This window comes from Odocoileus virginianus, chromosome 4, assembly GCF_023699985.2.
Source record: "Odocoileus virginianus isolate 20LAN1187 ecotype Illinois chromosome 4, Ovbor_1.2, whole genome shotgun sequence".
Classification (NCBI taxonomy): Eukaryota; Metazoa; Chordata; class Mammalia; order Artiodactyla; family Cervidae; genus Odocoileus; species Odocoileus virginianus.
In genome coordinates, this window is record NC_069677.1 from 79,932,542 (window position 1) to 79,952,865 (window position 20,324).

At 49.9% G+C, this 20,324-nt stretch overlaps 1 protein-coding gene across 3 annotated transcripts in view; it reads right to left on the minus strand.

The window, feature by feature from the left end:
* Positions 1–247: 247 nt before the first annotated feature.
* C2CD2 (C2 calcium dependent domain containing 2) overlaps positions 248–20,324 on the minus strand; it is a 62,816-nt gene continuing 42,739 nt past the window's right edge. The window contains exons 10-15 of one of the 3 annotated variants that reach the window (XM_070466808.1): positions 19,625–19,841; positions 18,397–18,510; positions 15,518–15,645; positions 13,291–13,615; positions 10,414–10,450; positions 4,483–4,572 (exon numbers count right to left, since the gene is read on the minus strand). In XM_070466808.1, the coding sequence (XP_070322909.1) occupies positions 10,425–10,450; positions 13,291–13,615; positions 15,518–15,645; positions 18,397–18,510; positions 19,625–19,841 (810 nt within the window). In that variant the 3' untranslated portion in view covers positions 4,483–4,572; positions 10,414–10,424. Of the gene's footprint in view, positions 4,573–10,413; positions 10,451–13,290; positions 13,616–15,517; positions 15,646–18,396; positions 18,511–19,624; positions 19,842–20,324 lie in introns of all 3 variants that reach the window. The other 2 variants (XM_070466807.1, XM_020875085.2) reach the window with 2 other exon arrangements.

Sequence of the window (20,324 nt, forward strand, 5' to 3'; positions counted from 1 at the left end):
GCACCTACAATTCACCGGGGCCCTAACATTCACTGGAGACACTGTCGTTCCAGTCAACGATTTTAGCCCCAGGCTTAAAGCAGGTGCTTAGCGACATACGAATCATTTGTGAAGAACCTTAGAACAGCTCCTCCTCCAACCAGCTGACCAGGGTCGCACCTGAGGAGAGAAAGACCAGGATTCCCAGACCCTCAGAGACGCTGTGGGACACTGGGGCAGCACAAGACTCAGCAAAGACATCTCAGTGTTTAGTGTTCTGTGGGCCCGTTTATTTCCTTCCAAGACCATTTGCGTTCCAGCCACATCTTCCCAGAATGAACCCAACCACACAAGGTCAGTACGAGATCGCAGTCTGTTTTTAAAGTGCTACCTAGGAATACAATCACGGTCGGGTAAATTCATCACCATGCTTGGTCATCAAGCCAAACCTCTCTGCATACCTGGAAACCCTTTTGTTTTCTTCTTTTTTTGAAAAAAAAAAAAAAAAAGCAAAAAAAACCCTGTAGCTTTGATACAACACTGAGGAGGTGGGGAACTAGAAGCTTAAATCATAAATGGCACATTACTGGTCATTTGGAAGCTGGGGGAATGGGGCTGTACTGTGCTCAGTCATGTCCAACCCTTTGCGACCCCATGGACTGTAGCCTGTCAAGCTCTTCTGTCCATGGGATTTCCCAGGCAAGAACACTGGAGTGGGTTGCCATTTCCTCCTCCAGGGTGAATGGGGCAGTTTGTTGCATTTTGACTGCTTCCTCATCTGGAAGGAAGGAATGCCAAAAAAAAGGAAAAGAAGGAAGCAGAGAGGTGTAACCTGAGTTTGCGTCACAGGACTAGCAGTGCTGATGTCCCCAGGGCCGCTTGCTTTGGTCATCACGCCTTCACACGTTTGGGGTGGTGGTGGCAGGACCTGGCAGCAAGGTCTAGGCTGGTGCTGAGACCTGTTTTTCATCTGATGGAGTTAAATGTTCTGACTTCCGACAGCCACCAACTTACATTTCAAGTTTCAAGACTGAGGGCCATGAGAACATTACTCAGAAAACATTTGAATTGAGTGGCAGCAGTGTAAATTAACCTTTCCCTTTCTGTCCAAGAAGAAAATGTACAGCATTCTTCTATAGATGTGACCAGTGAGACCAATCAAACATCTGGACAGGCACCCAGCTTGTGATTGGCTGGCAGCAGCAGGCCAGGTAATCATCTCTAGAAATCCAGGGATGCTGTGGACTTATAACTTGAGATCTGATTGAAATAAAGTGCTCGGTCTAAACCTTCTTCCTCAGAGCAGGTTTTCAGCCAGAATGATGAGATGGGTACTTCTGTTGATGCTACATGAAAACAGACACACACCTAAAGGTCCATTTCATTCCTCAGGAAATAACACAGGCTTGTCCTTGAACAAATCCAATAGAAGTATTGAAACTTATTAAAACTGACATGAGCAGCTGGTTCCAGACATACAGATACACAATAATATTAGTGTTCATGAGAAATTGCTTTCAAAACACCACTCTGCAAGAAATTTCATCATAACAATATCAAAAGCCCCCAAACCACTCTCATGTGTGGAAAAGGTAAAAGGAATGGAGTGATTTACAATAAGTAGGTTTTGCATTTGGTGTATAATCTTAATTGATGTTTGGTGTCAATGACATTTAACATAAATATCCTACACTATTGAAAAATACACCTGGATAAACAGCTTGGAAATGAAACATTCACAGTATCAATACAGCCCATGTTCTCACGGCACTACCCTGATGCTACCTTTCATTTTTCTTGTCTTATTCCTATGTCAGTGTCCTCTGTCACTTCAGAAAAATCCATTTGCTGGAGACTAATGTATGTGCATCTGGAGGGTGGCTCCTGGAGTGACTTAAATGTACAGGGTTCTTGATGTGCATCTAATAGACACCAGCAGACGCACATCTGTCAGCACACACTCCCTCTTGTGTTAATCTATGTGTTTCTCCCTCACAGGTTGGACGGAAAGCCCCTGACACTTCCCCAAAACCCTGCAAAGGTTTCAGGTCTTGAGAAAGCTGAGAATCAGAGCCCTGGATGAAGGTATGGAGCAGTGACCAGGATGCTCGTGGGGTTGTTCAGGAATGGGAATGGCTATGACTTCTTTTAGAGCAGCAAAGTTGAAACTAAAACTCTTGACACCTTCACACTCAAAGAAGTTGAGTTCAAATCAAATAAAAAATTGCACTAACAACTTCTGATCAGCGCCTGACATTCTGACACACACATACCCTCTTAGAATTAATTCTGAAATGTCACAGGTTCTGCCAACCACATGAAAAAGGACAAGAATCCCTCAAGTAAAACAGAACATTAATGAGACCACTGGTTCCAAAAGACTAATAGCAATTTCTAGTCTGTGGGGACTAACTTGGTATGAACATACTAGATTTTGGAATGTCAGGTGCTAATTTACAGTGATAAATTAGCTAATTTATCTGTAAATACTAATTGACAGTGATAACAATTGGAGTACAATCTTTAAAAGCAACGTATGCTAAAAAAGTCATTTTACAGTCACTTGATAATTCGTGGGACACCTAAGGATTTTGAAATGTGCATTTAAAAATAAAATTCCTGGTTTTTAAGTGTTTTTGATGTGGACCATTTTTAGTCTTTATTGAATCTGTTTCAATATTGCTTCTGTTGTGTATATTCTAGATTTTGGCCACGAGGCATGTGGGATCTTAGCTCTCCGGCCAAGGATTGAAGCCCCTACACTGGGAGGTGACGTCTTAACCACTGGACCACCAGGGAAGTCCCTAAAATAAAATTCTTAATGTTATTTTCTAATCTCATCCTCAAAAAGAAAAAAGTAGGAAAGGAAAGAATTCTATAAACTTGATTTTTATAAAGGTTTCTGCTCATCCCTGGCTCTCTTACCCCTGAAGTATATGTTGAAGGAGTCACAAAAGCACCTCTAGGAAGGGACTCACCCAATTTCATATCTGTGACAGAAGCCAAGTTTTCATAATTGCCTTTGAGTCTTACGGAGAAAAATGGATCTTATGCAAAACCTGTCATCCTGATGACAGGTGCTCCTTAATAAGTATTTCTCTTAAAAGTGGCTCATCCAGAAGGAGTGAAAAACTGTAACTGGACCTTAGGGGAAGGGCGCACGGATGAGGAATGTGGTTTCCCCCAGGGGAAAGGCGAATTGATGAGGAAGGTGATTTGGAAGATCCATAGGGTACTAACATCGTGTGCCAAGCTCACTGTTTTTTTCCACTGGAAATTAAAACAAGGGCCTCCCAAGAGCGGCTGAGCACCATTCACAGTAGCATTCTGAAGAGCTCATAAAAGAAATCTGATGTATGTTTGGCTCATTTGTTATTAAACTTCCATTCCTAAGACTCACACCTGAGACAGAAAATGATTTGTTCCTTTGCCCTGATAGTACTTTGTTTCAGCTGTTGGCAATATTTGGCAAAACCTTGAACTAAAGAAAAACCACGTATGTATGGTGAACACATCCTTGTGTCTGTGGCTTATTGCTCCTGACTTCATCTGACGGGCTGGCTGCTCTCGTGTGAGCCCGGACGGCAGACGGCAGGGAAAACATTCTGTGTGTTGACTGCTCTGTGGTATTATTATAGCTTCTGACGCTATCCAGAAAAACGTAAAACCACATAAGGATTTACATATCTCCTACTTGCAAATAGGCTCAAAGTAAACTTAGAAAAGTGTTCAGCATAATATGCATAGGATATATTTAGTATTTGCATAATTTTTCAAGTTATATGGCTAATATCAAAGGCAAGTGTCTTCCTATATTTGTCATAGTGTCTGCGTTACTGCGGTGATTTCTCTGTTTGCCTGTATCCCACCTCTCAGTCCGCAGGGGCGGCTGCACTTTTTATTCTGAGTGGCCAATCAGGAGAGGTGACCCATCCATTCCATTCACAGTGACAGCAGGTAGGGACTGTCCCCTTTGTTATGTGGTCCAGGCACCAACCAAGGTTAGAGCATGGAGGACCAAGCTCGTTTCCCCAGCTGCCCGTCCACAGCCCCTTACAGTGAGTTCCACAGCTCACACGGGAAGCATCTTCCCATTTAACTTCAATCCTTAGCTGTGAGCACAGGCAAACGGTGGAGTCTTCGGGTCCCCTGGCTTCTGGTGGCAAATGGGGCTTTGCAGGTTCTCTTCAGGGAAGCCTCCTGGATGGAGACTGTTTCTTTTTCCCCCTTTAAAAGACAAAATGGTTGGAGAAAACCCAGCTAGATGGTGGAGAGGGCAGCCGTCTGGCAGCTCGCTGGCCCCCTAGCTGTATCCCGGCAGGTGGTGATGGTGGGTCCGCATCTGCAGCATCCCCGGGGAGGTGGCGCCCGCCTACGGGCAAGGGTCCGAGGGGGCACCATTCAGGGTGCTCTGGCCCCGGTGCCTGGAGAGCAGCTTCTTGTTCAGGATCCGGGAGAGCGTCACCCCCTTCCTCCGCGCCCCATCAGGCTGCTGCAGGAACACGAGGTCGTTGTGCGACTGGCTCAGGCCGGGGTCTTTCTGCTGGTGCCGCCGGCGGAAGAAGAGCTTGGCACCCTTCCTTAAAATTCCTCCTGAAAGAGCAAGGCACAGGGTCAGGGGGCTGTGGCGAGAGGCTGGGACGTGTCCGGGAGGGAAGGAGAGAAGACAGCTCCAGTGACTGACACAGGCGGCCTGTGACTGCAAGTGCAGAAAGGCAGCTGGGTCAGGCCTGTGTGCAACACAAGAGCTCCCAAGGTGTAGTGAGCAGAGCAGCTTAGAACATGAATGGGGCAGCGGGCTGGACTGTCCCTTGGAATCCAGTCCCAGGGAAGGCACTTAGATCCCCGACTTTTACGGGTCCCCCAGCCCTAACCACTCCCTGTCATGAGGAACAGTGTAAATAGCAGAGCAGGGCTCTAATGACCCAGAAAGGATGCTCTGATATTAAAACCAAATTAAGGACTCTGACAGAAATGATCTTCACCTTCTTAGGAAAGTTGTTGTTTAGTCCCTGAGTCGTGTCTGACTCTTTGCAACCCTGTCGACTGTAGCCCGGCAGGCTCCTCTGTCCATGGGATTTCCCAGGCAAGAATACTGGAGTGGGTTGCCATTTCCTTCTCCAGGGGATCTTCCTGACGCAGGGATCAAACCCGGGTCTCCTGCATTGGCAGGTGGATTCTTTACCACTGGGCCACCTGGGAAGCCCCTTAGAAAAGTTAAATAACACTTATTCTTTGGGGGAGGAAGAGCGTTTGTAACTCCAGATCCAGCATGTGTCTATCAAGCTAAGTCACATGAAATGTCTGTTACTTGATCACTTTTGATCGACAAAACCTCAATTTTGCTTGTTCCAACCTATGCGGATTCGACGTAAAATGATAGAACATGAAACAGAACAAATATAGCAGCAGCAATGATTTCAATGGCGATAGTTCCTTAAAGGTTAAAGGTCAGCTACCATAGCAACAGGACAGAGTCCACTAATCTGCTTTCACTTCCACAAACTAGTTTAACATCCTGTGAACAAGGCCCAACAGGGTCCCTTCCAGTCAGGCTGTGAAACCCATGACCATTTGCATGTAGGAGTTAAGGACTTTGAAAGAAGAATGGCTTGACCTTCCCAATAAGGAGCTTTATAGCTAATCTGGCAATTCATTCTTTTCATGACAGATCCAGCGAGTACTTCAAAAGCTGTGACATATGCAGAAACCATCCGGCTGTATCCAAATGCGAGGCCCAAGGGCAACACTTTGCTCTTCTAGCTGAAATCTACAGATAATTGTGGAATCTGACCCAGCCTTGTCCACAGACCTTTGCAGGATCAGCACTGACTGTGGGGAAGGTAGCAATCCCATGAATTTCAGAGCCCACACCCTAGACCTGAACTTAAGGATGCCCATCCTACTTGCTCTGCCCAGAATGGATGGGTCTCCTCTCCTGACTGGCTGCCCCGGATAAAACGTGCAGCCACCCCTGAGGACTGACAGGTGGGACAGAGAAACAGAGACACCACCACAGGAACAAAAAACACTATGATAAATGTAGGAAGACATTTGCCTTTGATATCAGCCATATAACGTGAAAACTTAGGAGCTTCTGTGTGGAAGCTCAAGAGAAATGCTGAATTTCACTGGGTCAAAGCCGCCCCCAAAGACTTGTTTTGATTTTCTCTTTGGATACAATCACCTTTCAAGAAGGCTGATTAGGATATACATATATACATCAGTATATATATATATATATACACACACACACACACATCAGTCAGTTCAGTTCAGTCGCTCAGTCGTATCTGACTCTTTGCGACCCCATGGATTGTAGCATGCCAGGCCTCCCTGTCCATCACCAACTCCTGGAGTTTACTCAAACTCATGTCCATTGAGTTGGTGATGCCATCCAACCATCTCATCCTCTGTGTATGTATATATATATTTACAGTTATATATATTTATAGTTATATATATTTATAATTATATGTATATGTATAATATGTATATATAATTGCAAATATATATAAATATACATATAATTGTAAACATATATATACACAGAAGATGAGATGGTTGGATGGCATCACCGACTCAATGGACATGAGTTTGAGAAATGGCAATCCACTCCAGTATTCTCGCCAGGAAAATCCCATGGACAGAGGAGCCTGGCAGGCTACAGTCCATGGGTCACAAGAGTCAGACATGACTTAGTGACTAAACCACCACCGCCACCAAAGTTGGGAGGTGGTGTGTGGGGGCTTGAGGAAGGCTGGAAAGGGGACAGAGCAGAAAGGTGAAAATAAGTCTCAGTGGCTTTACTCCTGTCAATAGGCCTGACTGGCTGCTCCCTGGACCTCAGAGGTCCATTCCCAGATCCATTCTAATCCCTGGAAGATGCAGCATATCTCAAAAAAACCAACAGGCAGGGTGCGTGATGGCCAGAGTCACCACAACCCATGGGGCCTGACCCTGGAGTCTGGCCAGTGGGGTGGATACAGTGGTGGATACAGTGGTGCCTGACGGTGAATGACCTAGGGATTCAAATGTCCCGCAGGCTCCCAGCCTGGCCAGGTTCCCTTGGGTTGAGGGTGGGCGGGGGGTGGGAGGCACTTAGGAGGTGTTTCTGGTCTACAGGTTCCTGCTCTGGGTTAAGCTTTGTTGCTGTTGCACAGTCAGTCATGTACGACTCTGCGACCCCATGGACGGCAGCACGCCAGGCTTCAGCCCCTCTAATAGCATGCAAATGTGGGGTGTCACATTAGAACACAGGAGAAGGAGGGAGGTCCGAGGGACCCATCTGGTTAATCTAGACCCTAATCCCACTTCCCATTCCCATCTCCCTGGGGCGGGGGACAAGGAATGGAAGTGTGGGGAGGGGAACAGACTGGTCTGTCCCCCAGGCCAGCTGCAGACCTAGGGATGTGGAAGCCAGCAGTAAGAGAACCTCCCCTCAAACACTCCATCCACAAAGCCCATTTCACACGTGTCCCTCTGCTGAAACCCCATCCGGGGTTTGGAGGCAGGGTCTGAGGTGTGAGTGGGGGCGGTGTCTCGGTTTGGATCTTGTCCATCCAGAATTCTTATGTTGGGGTCCTAACCCCAGGTCCTCAGAATGTGACCTTACTTAGAGATATGGTCATGACATTGGCAATTCAGTTACAGCAAGGTCATTAAGACAGGTGCTAATCAAGTATGACTGGGGTCCTTATAAAAAGGGGAAGCTTGAACAAAGGCACACTGGGAAATGCCATGTGAAGATGAAGGCAGAGATCAAGGTGATACATCTACAAGCCAAGAGGCAATGTGCTATGTTGTTAGCAAGCCCCCCACCCCAAAGCTGGGGGAGTGGCTGGGACAGACCCTCCCTCCCAGCCTCAGGAGCAACCAGACCTGCCCACACCTTGATCTTGGACTTCCAGCCTCTGGAACTCAGAGAAGAAATCTGTTATTTAAAGCACCTCACCTATGGAACTCTGTTTCAGCCACCCCCAGGATCTAACACAGATGAGACAGGGAAGGAGAAGATCTGAATTAAGATGAGGATCCTGAAACACCAGCCATGTCCTCCTGTATCCTTGAACCCTGGACACCGTGTGGAAGACTGCGCCTTGTTTTGGCCATGGACACGCGCTACCCTGCCAGGCACACACGCAGTTTCTGTTCTTCATCCTCAAGTCCACCCTCTGGAGCAGGTGTGCTGTGTTGTTAACTTTGCCTGTTCAGTGTCAATGCAGAACTGGATGCTGTCACGTGTACTCTGGTGCAGATCGACCCCTAACGTGACACGACTTGTTGCGGCTTCTATGGGGACATCGGCTTTTTGGACAGATGGTCACATGAGGAGAGAGACTGAGATTTGCACATCTACAAGCTGCAGCCCAGGTTATATTTCCCAGCCACCTCCGAGGGTGCTCTCATCTCTTGCTTACAAATAAAAAAGTAGAGACTCGGAGAGGGACATACTCTGTCCTGCAAAGCTTGACTCCTCTGTGCTGCTGAGGATGCATCTGAACTGGAGGTGGCCGGCGGGCATCTGGAGGGTCGGTCTGCCAAGTTGCCGCTGGGGAGTCCTCCAGTAGGTGGGACTGAGCAGTTCTCAGAGGGAGCGCAGAGCAGAGCCCTGCTCTGGCAGGGACTTGGATAGGCTTCTGGGTGTGATGAAAGACATGCCAGTGGCCTGGGGAGGACAGAATACTCCACCGCTGTGAGCCCTTCTCCAGGCTCCACAGTTTAACTCATCACACGTGAAGAAGGACCAGTACAAGCCGAGGTTATTCCATTTTCATCACTAAATAAAAATGTGGTCGTCTGTTTAAACTTGGCCCCTCAAGCACGGTGACCTTCGGGGTAAATAACGGGATGGACACAGCCACAGGAGCGCTTGGTGGACGCTGATACAGCCGCACCGCGGCAGGTCGTAGCTCAGACGGGCAAGCGCCCTCTTCTTGGCAGGGAGGCAGTACCGCTCAGAGCCACCGTGACCAGGACGCGGGCTCCCAGTGTTCCGAGTCAGTCTGCCCAGCGTGCCCAGCGACTCCATCCGGCACTGAGCTGAGTGTTGCTGGGAATCCCCTGTCCGTGTGGTCCAGGTCTCCCATCTGTGCCTGAACCCTAGGAGATACCCCAGGTGACGTGCGTGGCCTTCATCCAATCAACTGAGAACAAAAAGGAAGGATCCCCGGGGCAGAGATTCTGCCTCAAGACTGCGGCATCAGCTCCTGTCTGCCCTGTAGGTTTCAGACTCACCCACACAAACCTGCTCCTTGAAACCTGGAACCAATCGATTCTGTTTCCCTGGAGAACCCTGATGATACAAGAACTTTATAGCTTGGAAGGTCACACTTTCCCCGGGCCCCAGAATCTGTCACTCTTTGCTGATGAGGGAAGTCACAAGCATGGGGCAAGGGAATGGAGCTGTTTGGATTTAACAAGCCCACCTCACTCACCTGACGGGCAAGAAGCAAGGCTCAGACCTCACTCCCGATCTTAAAGAAGCCTGAAGGTCAAATGTGAAAATGGGCTATGTGAAACTGAAGGCAAATAACCAAAATCTTAGATGGCACCAGGAAGAGAAAAAAAAAAAATTTCCCTGGTTCCAGTAAGGCTAATTAAAAAAAGAAAAAAAATATATATATATATATAAGGCTCAAGTATAAACACATTGTTGTTGCTTAGTTGCTCAGTTGTGTCTGACTCTTTTGCGACCCTATGGACTGTAGCCTGCCAGGCTCCTCTGTCCATGGGATTTCCCAGGCAAGAATACTGAAGTGGGTTGCCATTCCCTTCTCCAAGGGATCTTCCCGACCGACCCAGGGATTGAACCTGAGTCTCCTACATTAGCAGGTGTATTGACAAGTGTATTCTTTACCACTGGCACCCCCACCGAGAAACCCCATAAACTCATACATGAAGGAATTAAAAATAATTATTCTATTTAATGTTGCAGATACTCCCCACTTTATTCCTGGTTGTTTCCACAATTTAACAGACATAAATTGCTCATGGAAAAATGTGTCCCAACATCTTACAGATAGGAGAACGGTGACCAAAAGCAAACTCGTAGACTGCAGTTTGCTACCCAAAGGACAGCTTTAGATTTCAAGGGGAACCATGGACAGCCCATTTATAGAAATGACTACCTTTCAGAAACAAGGCCAGTTAAGGAAGCCGGTCTGTCTGTATTTCTTGGCGAGGTGGTTTTGTCACATCAGCTAACACAGTTCTGTCTTTCCCTGAGACACTGGTCCTCTATTACCTAACCAGGGCACTTTGAAGGAGGAAGGTGGGAAAACTAGCATCCTGGGAAGGTCAGACTGGGAAGGGACGGGAGGAATAAGGAAGTGGGGAGGTTATTTAACTTCCAGCTCAGTTAGGATATCTGCTTTCCTCATAGCAAGACTATTCTTAATTTAAAAAAAAATATATAAAACAAAAATAACTTACTGTGTAGGCAATTAACTCTGGTTGGCATAGCGATCCTCTTAAGTTAAAGGGGATGAGCAGGAGATGGAGAAAAGGAAGAAGTGAAAAGAAAAGTTTGCAACAGCAAAATCAGAATGCGAGACGGTAAGAGTTTGAAGCATTTACATCACACAACATAGGACGTTACTGTGCAGGACGTTGGTTTGTTTCTCTTTGTCTTACTTTTGAATATTTTTCAGTCTCCACCAATGCTTTTGTTCTTACTTGCAGTAAAACAGACATAAAATGTACCATCTTAGCCACTTCTAAGTTTGGTTTGTCTGAAGCGCATTCGCAGTGTGGTGTAAGCATACCAGGGCTTTGTTAAGCTAAAAATAAAACTAATTTGAGGAATGCATTTCCTGTCTTAGTTGCATCATCACAGTAAGTAGATTTCCAATCAGCAGAATTCCAGGGGAATTCTAACAGGCAGGCAGGTCTCGGAAAGCTAACTTCCTCCTATGACAGGAGACACAGGTGGTTCTTAATCTGAAAATGGGTTTTAGTTTAAAAAGGAGAGCTGCCTCCTTATCACCAGTTTTTGGTGGAAAACAACAACCATCTGCACAATGCAGAATCATCTAAGGTTTTGACAACAAATCTCTCAGATAACACTAGAATGTAAAGCAATTTTTTTAAAGTGCTACCAAATGGGTCCCTTTAAAAAATCCTGGGTCTGCGAAGCCCTAGGAGTGAGGTGCGTCCTGTGAGCCCGGCGCCGCCACCCACAGGACTCAGGGTGGAGAACCGGTGCACCTGTGGGCACCAGGTCCCCAGGAGTGGGGGTGTCACCCATCCCGCCGGCCACGGGAGAGAAGCGGGGTGTCCAGGACACAGCAAGGACACAAACCGCAGGGAAAGAACTCCCTGGGAGGACCACGGAGGGAGGGAGGGAGGAGGGAGCAAAGGTCTCTGAATGCACCGGGTTGGCGAGGCTCAGCCTTTCAGAATGAACTGAGGGTGGGAGGCAGGGTCAGCTTCTGTGAGAAGAGGAGACGCCTGCTTGTCTGTTGGGCACAGAAGGGGCGCACCCACCTATCCCCCGTGTGCCCACCCTGCCCAGCGCCCACCTGCCTGCTTTAGGTCCAGGTGAGCCCCCTTGGGCGGCTCTGGCCCCGAGATGCCGGGGGTGGGGGGGTGGTACATGCCGGGCTGTGGACCAACAGCCAGGCCACCTTTTCTACAACAGAGGCCAGGAAGCCACCACAGAGCCAGTGCTCAGGTCACCGCTCCCCACGCCACCCCTGGCCACCTGACGGGGCCCTGGGGATAAGGTCTCAACATCGGGCAGCAGGCAGATGGAGTCCGATCTTCATCTCAGGGTCTGGAACCATACCCAGGAATCCTCTCCTCTCTCTCTACCCCTCTTCTCACTCTGCCTCCTCCCCCATCTGTCCCTGATCTGCCGGGGGAGAGACGGGAATCGAATGGGGAGGGCTCTCCAGCTCCATCCCAAGGATACCGGGGCTGTCCTGTGCCCCAAGGTGTGATGAGCGGCACCCCTGGCCTCGACATGGCTGAAGCCAGCAGCGCCCCCCACTCCCCACTATGACAATTGAAACTCTCCAGCCACGGCCAGTGTCCCCTAGGGAGGGGACACGATTGCCCCAAGCAGGAACCACTGCACTGGTCCCCGGCACCAAGAACAAAGGAGCAGGAGGCAGAGCTGCTGACCACAGTTCCCGACCTGTGAGATTCCTAATGTCTACCTTCGCCGAGGAGCCAGGATGTAGCACAGAGCAGTACCAGGACTCCCGGCTTGGCCCCGGCCCCTGCCTCGGCTCTCCTGTCCCATCCTCTGCACTGGGACCTCCGATAACTGCCCGGCCGGGGAGGTTCTTGGGGAGGCGGGCACCCACAGTAGGTACATCCCCCGTACATGGCGGAGGGAGCTGAGACTCAGCGGGTCTTGAAGCCTCACAACTAGAGCTGGCCGAACCTCTGGGCTAAATTCTCTAGGTAAGAATCTTCAGGTCACCATCGTGCCAAAGTGCTGTCTGGGTTAAACTGCACATTGAAGAAATGTACAGATTTAAAGCGTACGGGGGAGCTGAGACTCAGCAGGTCTTGAAGCCTCACAACTAGAGCTGGCCGAACCTCTGGGCTAAATTCTCTAGGTAAGAATCTTCAGGTCACCATCGTGCCAAAGTGCTGTCTGGGTTAAACTGCACATTGAAGAAATGTACAGATTTAAAGCCCTGTTTTGTGCTAATGCGAAGCAGTCACATTAGCACTAGTCGCTTATTCTAATACAATGATTACCTTACCTCTGCACATGTATTAAGTTAATTGGCTAATTTTCTAGGGAGCTCTCTCCCCGTGGGTCCTGTTAGGGATGAATGGGAAGGTCTGGTTTGGTTTCAGTCGGAGGGAAGAGTCTGAGAGGCATGCAAGTGCAGGGGAGTCCATCTGTGCAGCTGAGGGAACTCCAGTCTCTGCCCAGCAGGTCTCCTTGGCTCCATCGTGGTATATGGCTCCTGGTGGCCCCCCTCCATGCTCTGGATGGTTCTATTCCCAGGAGGAGGGTGCACAGACAGAGAACAGGGTGCCTCTAGCCATGAACACCAAGTGGCCCCAAGAACAGAGAGATGACCTGGCTGCTCACACTCAGAAGGGCTCTGAACATGCCCCCAGCCCTGCCCATGGGCTCGAAATGGGCTCAGACATTGAGTGCAGCTGTTTTTGTAGGCGTGGGGGTGCAAGGGTAGGGTGCCCTTGTAGAGGAGAAGGGAAAGAGAGCAGAGACTGAGAACTGAATGTTAGTCTGGAAGCTAGCTGGAGACCGAAGCCACGGACTGGCAGAGGGGAGTGATGGAGAGCAGGGTCGGGGTGGGCAGGGAGGAAGGGAGGGGCTGGTACCTTTGTGCTTCTTGGCAGCAGCTGGCTCCAACTCCGATACACTCAGGGAGCTCTCAGACAGCTCGTCCCCCTCGGGGTCCTGCAGGGCCTGGCCACCCCACGCCCCAGCCGGTGGCTCCTTCTCCAAGTCCCAGGAATCTAGCTCTATCTCCTGGGGATCCAGGGCCGGCAGGGTCCCCACTGGGGCCTCCTCCTCCTCCTTGGGCAGGGCAGAGGTCACAGCCACCTCTGGCTGGTCCTGGGGGGCAGCCTCTCGGCGGGCACCATCCATGGAGGCTGCGTAGTCCAGCATCAGGGCTGCATCACTGTCCTGAGATAGCGAGGTCTGTCCGGGGGTGAGAGACAAAGTCAGGGTGAGGAAGATGCAAGGATGCTCGGGAGGAGCACTGAGCTGGAGAGGCCTTGCCGGCCCCACCCACACAGCCGTGCGGTTGGTTTCGGCGGCCGAAGGTGCCCGGCCCTCCAGGGAGACAGCTACGGAAGCTGAGAATCAGTGGACGCAGGTCTCCCAAGGCAGAGCATCGGCCTGAGGTGCCAGGCCAGGGGAGTCTGGGGAAGGGCACCCCGCCTGGGTGCGGAGGTGGTACACAGTCTGCTTAATGACCGTTGACAACTGCCTCTTCTGACCCAAGTCAGAAATGCCCACTGATTCAATCTGGGACAATTTGACCTGCAGTAAAAATGGGGCTTTCTTGGTGGCTTAGCAGTAGAGAATCCGCCTGCCAGTGCTGGAGATGTGAGTTCAATCCCTGGATTGCAAACATCCTCTAGAGGAAGAAATGGCAGGCCACTCCAGCATTCTTGCCTGGAGAATCCATGGACAGAGGAGCCTGGTGGGCTACAGTCCATGGGGTCACAGAGGGTCAGACGCAACTGAGCGACTAACACTTGCACTCTCATTCTTATTTTTTGGTTTTTAGTTTAGCATAGTTTTGTTTTTGGCCACACCGCTTGGCATGTGGGATCTTAGCTCCCTGACCAGGCGATGGAACCCCTGCCCCCCGCAGTGGAAACTCGGGGTCCTAACCATTGGACCACCAGGAAGTACACTCACTCATTTATTCATCCTAAAGGAAACCCAACTGAACTGAGCAGGGTGCTTCCAGAGGTGCCATCGCCCCCTGCTGGCTGCTTCTGGAAGTGCATGCAGGAAACCCAGAGGCATCACCTGGCTCTTGGAAGATAGTTTCCAAGGCCACCCACAGCCTGGGAACAATTGCAACTTTGGTGACTCGCCCCTAGCACCTCCCAGGACCTGTTATGGCCCCTTTCCCAAGAGCCAGGGGCTCAGTTCTCAGCACGCCCTCCAGTCCACCCTCTCATGCCCTCAAGAAATCAAGCCACCTGCCGTGTCCAAAAATGCATCTTCCTCCTGTCCCCTCCCAACTACTAAACTTCCCACCTGCCGCTCCGTCACTCACATTTTCTTTGCTCATTCTGAAAGGTTAACAAGAGTAAGGGACTGTCACCTGGGCCCTTGCCCTGAGGGGCTGGCCTCTCCAGTAGCCTGGCCTGCCCACTGTCCCCCCGGGATGCCTCGAGCCTGCCATCTGCCCTGGACTAAGGTCGCAGGACAGCACAAGAAAGGCATGGGGACGGGGATGTGTCTTAAAACAAGCTTCATTTCTCTGATGGCAGGAGGCACAAACATTCATTGCAAAAGGAAGCGTTTGGAAATGAGTCATGTGTAAAGTGAAAGTTCCCCAAGACAGTGGTGATGGGGGTGGAGGTCCTGTCCCGAAGGGGAGTTGACCTCATCTCGGTCTTTCTCTTTCAGTAATTTTTCTTCAAATGATTCACCAACCTCTCAACACACAAAGCATCCCAGGTCAGAAACCGTCAAGTTCCTTCCTCAACAGGACAAGCTGCGTAAACAAAATGCCACAAGTAACCCCTTGTTGGCGGAACACAAGCTGACATTCTCCAGGTGCGCACTGGTAGTAAAGAACCCACCTGCAATGCAGGAGACCTAAGAGATGCAGGTTTGATCCCTGGGTCAGGGAGATCGCCTGGAGGAGGACATGGTAACCCACTCCAGTATTCTTTCCTGGAGAATCCCAAGGAGAGAGGAGCCTGGCGGGCTATAGTTCATGGGGCTGCAAGGAGTTGGACATGACTGAAGCCCTGTAGCAAGCATGCAGGCGACCTAACACTCGGGGTGGAACTTCCAGAGTTCAGTGGAGAGCTGGGGTGGGTTGAGGCGGACGTGGGAGGCGGAGAGGCTCACCTTGGAGACCCCGGATATGATGATCGTGCTCTTCTTCCTCGGGGACTTGAGCTTCAGCTTCGAGGACTCGCTGAGCTGCCGGATGGCGACTTCCGCCACTGGGTCGGCCCCATTCAGCACCAGCAGCTCTGCAGGGGGAAGAGCAGGGTCGGGCACATTAGCCAAACCTGAAACTTCGACCGGAACTTCAAAGATGGGGCAACAGATCTGGTCATTAAAGAGGGGATGGCAAACATTTTCTGCAAAGGGCCAGAGGGTGACTAGCTTGGGCTTTGTGGGCAGCTGGCCTGTCGCAACGACTCCACGCTGTCTCAGAAGTGGGTAAGCAGAGACCGGATGTAAGAGTGAGCACTGGGGACTTCACCCCTGAATGTGGTGGTCCAGTGGATAAGAAGCCGCCTGTCAATGCAGGGGACATCAGATTCCACATGCCTCGGGCCAACTGAGCTTGTATGCCACAACTATTGAGCCCAGATTCTAGAGCCCGTGCTCTGCAACAAGAGAAGCCACGGCAATAAGAAGCCTGTGCAATGCAACTACAGAAAGCCTGTGCGTAGCAACGAAGACCCAGTGCAGTCAATAAAATAAATTAAAATAAAATTTATAAATAATTTCTTTTACAGTGGGCATGGCAGGTTCTGGGGAAACTTCACGAGCAGGACAGGCAATGTTCCTGGTCTACAGCTGATGCTCTGCGCTTACACACATTCACCAAGGTGTACGCTTTACAACATGCACTTAAAAAACAAGTAATAATTTTGTGTACTTATTTTTGGCTTAGCTGCTGCTTGGGCTTTTCTCAGGTGCGGCAGGTGGGGCAAGTCTCCAGCGCAGGCTCAGTAGCTGCAATGCACAGGCTTAGTTGCTTGGCAGCATGTGGGGTCTTCCCAGATCAGGGATCGAACCAGCATCTCCTGATTGGCAGGGGGATTCTTTACCACTGAGGCACCAGGGAGGCCCTCACATCATGCATTTTAATGTACGGAAGTGATGTCTCAGTGGAGCGATAAATGACTAAGGCATGTAAGGGAACAGAAACCTCTGAGCTCTGGGGAGATGTGAACTCTGAAGGGCAATGCAGCTATTCCCTGGCCTTCCCAGGAGGTTTGGACACATAAGCCAGTGTTCAGGATGTTGAGGGACTGTTCACGGAAGCCACTCCTCCCCAGGATTGAGCCTACACCCCAGCCAATATCCAGGGAATGCTTAACTCGGACCCAAGTCCTGGAAAGAGCTCTGTGAGTGTCGTTTCAGGTAACTACCCCCAAGGTCTCAGAGGGGGGCAGCTTTTTCAGTCTCCGTTTGAGGAATGGGGAAGGCAGGAGGCAGCCAGGTGAGCGGCAGCGGGGCTGGGAAGCCCCGCCTCCCCACCCGGCCAGGTGTCTCCTACTCAGAGATGCTGCTGGACCTCACAGGTAATCGCTGCTCTGGGACAATAAAAAGGACACAGGGTGAAGGGGCAGGATGTCAACAGGAACTTTTTCTCAGCTTGGCCTCAGTCTGTGGACCACAGATGCTCCACTTCCACGGCCGTCGTGAAGGACCAAGTGGTGGAGGCCTCTGTGGCCGCTGACTCCACCCCCCACCCCCCGCCCCAGGGGAAGAATGGAACGTGGGAGATGGCTGCGATGTCAGTCCTAGGTCTCAGGACGGGGGTGGCGTCACTGAGCCCAGAGCTTCCGTCCATCCTGAGAGAGCCCATCCATGTGTCCGCTGTACTTGAGAAAGCCAGGGTCCCTGGCTGCACAGAGCGGGCTTGGGGATACGACCCTTGGGCCAGCGGGGGAAGCACAGCGGGGACACCCCGCTCAGGGTGAAGGTGCCACCATGCTACAAGGCAGAGCTGAGCAAGGACCCTCGGAAGCAGCCAAAGGAGGGGTGTTGTCTCCGCCGAGGATTCTGCAGTTGGTGGGCGGGGAGGGGGGGCTACCCTGCAGCTCCCATAGAACCAGGGAAACTCCCACGGGGAAGAGGCAGTTTCCCACTCCTGCCAGGCTCTGAGAACACAGCCATCCCAAGACAGCACCCATCAAAGGAGAGTTGCCTGCCCACCGCCCACTCCTCCCATCCCATCCGCAACCTTAACAAGAAAAGAAACAGGACTCGGTGGACAGGGGCTGGTGGGCGAGCTGGAGAGAAGCTGCCTGCCCCATTCTTCTCGAACTGCAGGTCACATGTGACGATCAGAGGGAGGAAATTTAACCCCAAATTTAGATTGTGCTTTGACTCCAAAGGCAGGGACACAAGCGACCAGGTAGTGGGAACCTGCATCCAGAGTTCTGGGAATACTAACCCAGTTACAGGGGCTTCCCAGGTGGCGTTAGTGACAAAGAACCCACCTGTCAATGCAGGAGATGTAAGAGACCCAGGTTACATCCCTGGTTGGGAAGATCCCCTGGAGGAGGGCATGGCAACCCACTCCGGTATTCTTGCCTGGAGAATCCCCATGGACAGAGGAGCCTGGCAGGCTACAGTCCAAGGGGTTGCAAGAGTTGGACATGACTCCGTGACTTAGCGTGGCACCTTCTTACAGAGGTTTCCGGAGACAAAAAATAAAGAAGTCTTTACAATTACATCCCCGAATCCTGCTTATTTTATGATATCCAGGTAACTGGCACATTGAACAAGAGGAAAAATAACAGTGATAAATTTTTCGTTGTGAGGCTTGAGCTGGGTTTTATGCTTCTTTTGTCCAAGTTCCCTAAAACAGGGCAGGGATGCCAATGCCACTCTGTCTTCCATTGACTTCCTCACTTATCCTTGAAAGAAACAACTCTCCCCAAACTCTAACAAGGAAATGCATCTTCTTACCAGATGAGAGCTTGCAAGCAGAGCCTGAAAAAGCCGACTGGGGACCATCTGGAGTGGTCTCACGTTACCTGTGTCTGAGGAAGAGAATGTTTTGCTGACGGGGGCACCGTGGCAGGAAATGGCCTGGACCGAGATGTCCTTCTCGATGACCTTCACCTTGACAGGTGTCCTCAGGGGAGACTCTGCCGGGAGAAATCCTGGTTATAGCGGCCCTTCGAAAGCTGTCTGACTCTGCAGTCACCGGAAAGTGAATCATGTCTCATTTCAGCTCTACTTCAAGCAGTCTGGGGCTTCCCTGGTGGTCCAGCAGCTAAGGCTCTACACTCCCAAAGCAGGAGGCCTGGGATCAAACCTTGGTTAGGGAACTCGATCCCAACAAAAGATTCCCCCGATGCCACAACTAAGACCCAGCGCAGCCAAATAAGTAAATATAACTAACTGTAACAATCTCGAGGGGTGGGATGGGGAGGGAGGTGGGAGGGAGGTTCAAAAGCAAGCGGACATGTGTATATCTATGGCTGATTCATGTTGATGTTTGGCAGGAACCAACACAATTCTGTAAAGCAATTACCCTTCAATTAAAAAATAAATAAAATTTAAAAATGTATTACTAATTAACTGTTTATGCAGCTGGAAAAGGTAAGAGGAAAACCTTAAGATATTTTTAACACACTCTCTTATTCTTTTTTGGGGGGAGGGAAGGAATGCCCCCAAAGAGGCATTGGAAACCTAGGTTTAAATAAAATTTCAGAAACCTTTGAATTAAGCCAGAATTTCACTTTCTGCTTTTCATTCAAGAACTGAGCCAAGTGATGTATTCTGGCACGGTAATACTTCTGTATACGCAGGAACACAGTACAAATTAAAAAGTAATAATAAACCATACACTTATACAAAAGTTGTCTCCAAGGTGGTGGATGTGGGGACAGCTACAGAATTTGGCTAGATCTGAAACTACTATGCATCAAGCCTCCAAATGAATGATTTTTAACATGAGAAAATACACTGGCCGCTCACATCTAATGTTTTAAGGTAAAGTGCGGCCCCATGTAAATGTCATGGAGTGCTTAATTTAATGAGATATTTCATCTAGTATCTTGACTTTGGTATCAGAATACACTGCAGGGTTGAACCTTGCTTTGTCTTGTCTGACAAGATAGAAAGATAATTGTCTTAAAAAAAAAAGAGCTATGCAAAAGAGTTGCCAATTACCATTCTTCCTGTGCCAGGAGATTTTTCTTACAAATAATCCTGCAGCCTACAGTGCTCTGCAATTTATAGATGCAAGACATTTACCGGGGAAGCGTGATTTCAGACTTTCTGCAGGAGGAGCCTCACCAGAGCCCAGCGGGGACGCCCTCCCTGCGTCGAAGCGAGGCTTGGTTTTCACAGCAGTGACAGTAGTGACCACGGTCCCGCACGGCATCACAGTGCGGTCTTTTTCTATCTTTGCAGCAGGAACAGGTGGAGGCATTTGCCAGGGTTTTACCTCACCGGGTTCTATGTAAGAAAACTGCAGAGAAGGCTGGTTAACTGCTTTGTAGTCCGTGCCGACGGACATCTCGCCATGGGGCACTCCCTGCCTTTGCAATAACCTCTGATATCTTTAACTGTCACTTAGTATCATAATTAATGGGTAAGAATTGAGATTTTCCCAGAATTGACATACCCAGCCACTCAACTTGTAATGATGGGAACACAGGCTGAAGAACCAAACAATATAAGATAGCCCCTTCTGAGTTAGGCCTGAGTGAAAGGACATCACAGGCAGTAATGTCGGGCAGACGATGCAATGTAACCCTGGGCAGGAAGCATCCCACTCATGTCTAGAAATGTGTGGGAGGAAACATCAAGTGCTTCTTGGAGGAGCTTCTTGTTTCAAGGTGAAGGAGAGCAGGAGTCTGACAGACATAAATCGTGGCGCCCTACACCGAGGTCACGGGTGTGGAGTCCTACATCATGGTCACAGGTGTGTGCCCTACACTGAGGTCACAGT